At 45.2% G+C, this 6,988-nt stretch overlaps 1 protein-coding gene across 17 annotated transcripts in view; it reads right to left on the minus strand.

Moving 5' to 3' along the window:
* BCAS3 (BCAS3 microtubule associated cell migration factor) overlaps window positions 1-6,372 on the minus strand; it is a 304,411-nt gene extending 298,039 nt beyond the window's left edge. For 7 of the 17 annotated variants that reach the window (XM_090122758.1, XM_090122765.1, XM_090122762.1 and 4 more), the window contains exons 1-4: window positions 6,123-6,372; window positions 5,100-5,188; window positions 2,981-3,035; window positions 1,457-1,532 (exon numbers count right to left, since the gene is read on the minus strand). In XM_090122758.1, coding sequence (XP_089978884.1) covers window positions 1,457-1,532; window positions 2,981-3,035; window positions 5,100-5,170 — 202 coding nt within the window. In that variant the 5' untranslated portion in view covers window positions 5,171-5,188; window positions 6,123-6,372. Of the gene's footprint in view, window positions 1-1,456; window positions 1,533-2,980; window positions 3,036-5,099; window positions 5,189-6,012; window positions 6,070-6,122 lie in introns of those variants that run through there. The other 10 variants (XM_031591511.2, XM_090122766.1, XM_090122761.1 and 7 more) reach the window with 6 other exon arrangements.
* Window positions 6,373-6,988: the final 616 nt, after the last annotated feature.

A 6,988-nucleotide genomic window follows, 5' to 3' on the forward strand; every position in this document is an offset into this window, starting at 1 on the left:
AGACCAATAAAGTTAACATTAACACATTCTACAGCTACAAATGCACAGTTCTTCCTAAATAGTATACAACTAATCTTTGCATCAACCTTCTGAAAAGAAGGAAATCCACAGGAAGAAAAGTGCCTCAGAATACGATAACAAGAAAATTAAGCCTTTCTTGAGTAAGGCCCTGTAAAACTTTATTTCCAAGTATGAACAAAAGATCCCTGCAAATAGGTAAGCATCAAAGAAAGAGAGGAAAAACATTCAGGATGTTGAAATAGGATACATTCAGGTCCAAACACATTACATGGCATAAAAGTTTAGACAAAATACAAAGGATTCTGCAAAATATCGTAAACCATTTTTGTTATGCTGTAGAAAAGAGCCTAAAGAGGGAATGGCCAAGAACTTTAAAAATAAACAGAAGAGGAAAAGGAGCTCACAAAGAAACAAACTTTGACAGCCTAAAGCTGGATATAATGCCATGCATGAGTTGATAGGTCTTTTCTTGTTCTAAGAACCATGAATTTATGAACTGCCAGCCTCTGTGCCATTTCAACAGCTGGAAAACAGAATAATCTTCCCTATTAACCTTAAGGAGAGTCTGAAAGTTCCTCATCATGGCTCTGGCTATAGTAGCTATTGCTTCATATAAGACCTTTATCATAGAGCTCTAGAAAGGAAAATAAGATGGCAGACAACAGCAATTCTCTGGAAAACTTAGCTCTCGTGCTCACCGAAAAGCCTGAACAGGAATGCAGATCCCATAGTCCCCCAGCTAAGCAACAAGCTAATAGCAATCACACGTGCCATACACTACAAGCAACTGCAAAGTGTTCAGTCCATTTGGGTGACTTACTTGACAGCAGCTTTCAACCACTTCCCACTCAGTCACTAATCTTACTTGTTCAAAAAAGGTAACTGGGATGGACTGAGGTAAAATATCTCATGTGTTATCTGGAGATGTACTTTACTTGATGCTCTTAGCAAAATCCTGAGGCCACTGCCAGTTTTTCTTGATGCTGGACAGCAGTTGCCAGTCAGCAGCTTTAGCAGACAACTTTCTGAGACACACTAGAAGCAGTAAATTACACTTAAAGAATACTTTGTGCCCTTGCTTTTATTTACCATCATATAAAGAAAGACATCATAGAATCTCCCAATCCTTTTCCCTAGCAGCTCATCCCTTCTAGGTTACTATGAATTATACATGTCACTGGACGTATATCCACAACTTGGACCTGGATTCACAGTTAGGCAATCTAACTTTAAAAATCAAATAGTGGACAAAATAAATCCAGTTCTATTCTTTGTCTTCAACTATCATAAGGAAAAGAAAAGGATTTTTTATTATTTGCCTCTCTTCCTAAGCAAGAGCTAGTTTGCCTTTAGATGCAGCAGCAGGGCCTATTTGTTCCATTGGCAAGGTACTGAACAAAAGCATTTACATACTGAGAGAAAAATGAAACCGTACCATTCAAATCCGCATTCTCAAATCTGACCCAAATGATCTTCTCCTTTTCTTCTGCTGGAGGAGTACCACTGTAGGCCTGGCCAAAAAGCAAAAGGCTCAAAATAAGAAAATGTAACACTCATTCTTCCTCCCTTTGTAGAGCACAGAAGAGACTGTAAAGTTAATAAATAAATAGGTATACCTGCACCTTAAGTCAGCCAGGATTACTGGGACATTTTGCTTCAAGAAGGAACGAGCCCATGATCAACACATAGCATGCTGGGTGTGACTCACAAGTTGTAACATCACTCACTGAAGCAGACACACATCAGTAAGCCTTCTGCAGCAGGTCAGAACTGCCACAGGACCTACAGCAATTTAGTCAGGCTAAAACAGAGTGACTTCTGCCACATTCAACTTCTAGCAATTCTACACTGCCTGTAAGAGCAACATCGGAGGTTCTCACAGGAGGCATTTCCATTCTTAAAACTTTTTTTTATTCACTTAAATGCTTTGTAAGCAAAAATGAAGAAAGAAACAGACTTCTATTACAATTTATTTTACCAACACGTTATAGTTACATTTGTGACATTTTTATCACAGCCATTTTAGAGAATACACTGTAATCCCAGTAGAACAAATCTGTGTTTCAGTTCTGTGTTCCACAGATTCCCATAAGAAGATGAGATAGAAAAAGAAACTCTGAAGGAGACCTGCAGTGTTTCTAAGCTGCATGCTTTACAGTTCTCAGGAGAAACTGTGGTAGTAAGAACGTGAACTGCAGTAGAAATACCATCACTTCCAAATGAATTATGGCAAAATACAGAGCAATATATTGGAATAAATATGAAAAGAGACCATATAATCACTTTATACATGCCAGAAAAGCAATAATGTGAGCTAAAAATACAGATTTAAAAAGTGTGGGTATTACTTTTCAAAACAGATCTCATTCCATGTTTCCAAGGCAAACTGATTTGTACAACAAAACACAGACTGTACCCTTTAACTATAGAGAAAAGCAAAGGCAGCAAGGGGGTATAGGGAATGCAGCAGTCTTTTAAATGAAAGTTTGGCTAATTTAATTTTGACCATGAGTGCAAAAACGCATTTCACAAGCCAATACCAGCAAGGGGATTTCTTCTTATTATTATTACCATTAAAGAAATTCATGACTTCAGTTATCCAAGATAGTCATTCAAATAAGAACCAAGAGAGTTTCCTGAGGCTATAGGCAATTCGCTGCAACACTTCACTACTGACTGCAGCTTTCCAACACTGGTTTCCCTCTGCTACCGAGAGGCCCATGAGCAATACAGAAGTGACCATTTCATGCTGCTGCTTCCTGTGAAAACTACAAAAACAGAAGCACTGCAGTTCTCACAGAGGGAAAAAAAGGGACAAAAGAAGACAGAGAGGGAGAGAAAGAGAAGGGGAGAGAGAGAGAGAGAGAGAGAGAGAGAGAGAGAGAGAGAGAGAGAGAGAGAGAGAAAGCAGAACTTCTGCTTTGCTAGTGAAAAAACAGCCTTTAAGATATGCACATACCTGTGGCACAACATCTTGAAGAAAAGTAACAACACTTTCCATATATGACTGTTCCCTTGAAAACAGAAGGAGAATTTTTCACTACTACTGGAGTCCAGAAGTGGTTAGGGATATATTAAATAAAACATATTGACAGAGAAAACATACAGGACAACACAAAATTATTAAGGATGCGATGCAATTACTCAGTAGGCTGTCACACACACTGACAACATACACACATACTGACCTAAAAGTATGTAAAATGTGAATTGATACTTATTTATGAAACAACTGCTCAGGAAAAAGGATAAAATGTAACAGCTGAGAAAGAACCCATGTTCTCCACAGTAGAAAGACCAATTAGAGCAAAAAAGGCTTTTGGAAAAACATTTCTCAGCATTTTTCTACTTCAACTGGATCTTACACCATGAAAGAAGGCTTACACCAAGGGCTGGAGCTTTCCTTGTGGGGCCTCTAAACTTTATGACCTCAGGTGCAATATGTACAATGACAAGGCAAATGGAAGCAGCAGTGTGTGGGACAAAACCCCAACCAGGATGAGTAAGGAGATACTTCCAGTTACAGTTTTACAGCTTGGAAAGCTTATTCCTTCTTGGAAGTTCATTAGCAGCAATGAATAGTATATATTGCAAGATACACTGGTTCTGCTAGATTTAAACGAACGTTTTTCTTAGCTTATCCTTGCACGAGTGGTGAGGCTCTTGTGTAACTGCTGAGCAATGCACAACGTTGGCTGAGCTCATTACACAGTGTTGAAACTACACAAAAAGTTTGGGCTTTTTGAAATGCACAATACTGAAATATTCTGGCAACCAAATCTATGTTCATAAAGTCTGCAAACTCAAAAACAAACAGAAAGCAACTTCCTCCAGTGAACAGCTTTGGCAGCCCCCACATTTTTATTTTGCCAGGCACTTTTCCTGTGCTACTCTACGATTTCTAACAGCAACAAGGAAAAATCATGAAGTAAGCAATCGAGGGCCTTGATGACCGAAGGTATGCACATTTTCTTTGTATTTCCTAAAACCATGTAAATCATTCAAAATTGGAACTTTCAGCAGGTAAGACTGAAATGCTCTCCCCTAAATGAGGGCACCAAAGATACTTCAAATGCTACAGCACCTCAATCAACTTAACTACTGGACTCCTCTCTGAAAACAATGATGAATCAAAACCACAGGACTTAAAATTTCTGAAAGCTTACTGCAACCAATGACAAAACCAGGCTTTGTTCAGCAGCTCAGGGATGGCTGAATCAATAGAGACTGTCCTACTGCTTTAAGTAAAGGCCTTACAAATAAGGTGTGGTTTTCTAGGGCTGATCCTTCTTTTGTTTATGTAGGTCACAAAAATTGTCTTTGTGTACCTTTAGAGTCCTTCGTTACCTACCAATAACATCTTAGAGGTATAGTATTAAATGGTGACTGAAGTTCTCATGTGAATGCCTACCAGCAATAGTCACAATGTCTTTGTCTTTTAGTTTGTTAAATGAGTACTGGGGTAGCTTTTTTCCCCTTACAGCACGCCTGGAAACTAAGCTGATGTTTGGGAAATGTTTTATTCACCATAGTATACTAAATTCTTCACAATGTAGGAGAAAAAAAAAAAAAAAGCTATGAAAGTTCCTTTAAATTGCTTAAAAAACAACAACAAACCCTAAAAACACACAGAACACTTAACATTGGGAGGCTTAAGATGCATTACAGAATCAAGTTCAAAAGAAGATCAGTTTATGCATCGCTCTTCTTTGTAGTCCTCTACCACCTTCTGTTTATAATAATTCAGTTTAACATAAGCAGAACTCTGCAGGGAGCTACGTGCTACTCAGCATAGTCTTCTCCATGAGAATTTGTACCAGTATTCATCTTTAAGCTGCACAGCTCTGAAGGCTGATAAGCATCTCATTCAGGGAGGCTGTCTGACCTGCACAGGCAGAGGAGACAGGAAAGCAACACCTGCTTACTTCCTTTTATTGGAAAATACCAGCTGCAACAGCAATGTTTTGTCAACATCAGCTCTCAGAGTGAGCTTTGAAAGAGAGTTTGGGCAAGGCGCTTCACATGCAAGACCACAGAACACATCCCCCACAAGGCCTTTTCTTCCAGAACGTTCTTACGTGACAGCCTGCGGGCGGACCACCGCTCCTCCGGTGCAGCGACTCGGGCGGCGCGGGGATTCTGTCGCCATTGCTTCTTCTGCAGGTACCTGTAAGAAACATTTCCTCTGAATAACAATCCTTTGCACGAAGACTGCTTACAATCCAGCTCTCATCATCTTTTTTAGGATTATGAAAACTACTGGGGGAAGGAAACTCAACTGACTCAACCTGTAAGGCACCACACCTTCACAGCGCTCTTAAAAATACAGACAGATAGAGATATTGGTATCAATACACCTCCTGCAAAGTATGTGAATGCAATTGGGCCCTTCGAATTCTGAATGTTTTCCTAATGCCAAACAACACCTGTGTGGCACCACAGGTCCCAGCCACAGCGTTCCATTTCCGTGCTTTTAGGAAGTATAAAGAAAAAGCCAACACAGAGTCACAGAAGGGAGCCATAAGGATCACCACGTCCAGCTCCAACACGAGTTATCAGCTTCACTTCATACTTCGCAGCCTTAACCCTCCACACACGCAGCGGCCCGGCTCGGTTCTCTCTCACACACGGCTCGGTTCTCTCTCACACACGGCTCGGTTCTCTCTCACACACGGCTCGCGCCACCACCGCAGCACCGGGAGCTGAAGGCTGAGAGCCCACAGCGCTGCCCCGACCGGCACGAGCCGCGCGCGGGAACGCGGGCCACAGCGCTGAGGCGGCCGCACAGCGGTTGAGCAACGCCGGAGCGCGGCGCCCCGACCCGCCCGGCTCCCTCGGCAGGCGCTGAGGCCGCAGCCCCCAGCAGGCAGGCAGGCAGCCCCCAGCAGCCCCCGGCCGCCCCGCTTCCCGCCACGGCCCCGCCGGGCGCAGCTCACCCGCCCTCAGCGCCCCGGCCCCTGCCCGGCCTCACAGCCCCGCTCTCGCCCTCACCAACTCCCCGCGGATCCCGAGCCCGCCCTAAGCCCTCACACACTGCTCTCCCCGGCTGCCGTGGCCGGGTACCGGTCCTACCGGCCCCGCCACCCGCCGCATCCCCTCACCTGCCGCCTCGCCCCTCAGCCCGGCTCCTCACTGACAGTGTTTGGGACCCACACGGGGAGTGACACAGAGCGCACCTCACACCGCGAGCCAATCAGATGGCCCTGAAGGCGGGCTGCTCCCCTCTGCCGACCAATCCGCGGTCCTCTCCTCCAAGGTAGGCGGGGGGCGGAGGGGCGCAGAGTTCGGTTGCGCTCATCCAAGCTCGGTTGAGACGGCGAAGCTCAGCCGGCGCTGCCCCCTCTCCTCCCCCAGTCAGCTTTGTTTACATCGAGATCTCGCGAGAGCCACCGCGCAGGTCCCTCGCACGTGGGTGGAGGCGGGGCCGCGGGTGACGCGTCACGTGCCGAGCCGCCCATTGGCGGGAAGGCGCCGTGTTTACCTTCCCGCGCGGAGGGCTGTGAGGCAGCGCGAGCCCCGCATCCCCGGCCCTCAGGGCGACGCGCTGAGCAGCGCGAGCAGCTCCTGGCACCTGGGGAGCGGCAGGCGTCGTCTGACTGCCAGGGAGTAAATATTTATTCGGGCGTGAACCGCCTCGCTGCTCAAAGCTGCGTTGATACCCATAGGTGGTGTCCCGTATGAAGTCTTACAGGAGGCAATCCAACAGAGCGCGCTGCTTCCCCCCTTAGCGCAGCATTCACTGCCCGGATGAAACGGAATTATGCATTTCCAGAGAGGATTTCTGTCACCATGGCAACACACAGAGATAGCAGGGCTAATTCCAGCCCGTGCCTTGCTGCTCCAGCCATAATCAGATCCCAGGAATACCTCCCAGCCCTCGGATCGAAGCATCGCTCCTTGTTTCCCCGTTTACAAACACAGCACAGATTTGTGCCATTACAGAGCTACAGAGGAAGTCCTATGGAAG

Source organism: Phasianus colchicus, chromosome 21 (assembly GCF_987193195.1).
Source record: "Phasianus colchicus chromosome 21, bPhaCol1.hap1.1, whole genome shotgun sequence".
Classification (NCBI taxonomy): Eukaryota; Metazoa; Chordata; class Aves; order Galliformes; family Phasianidae; genus Phasianus; species Phasianus colchicus.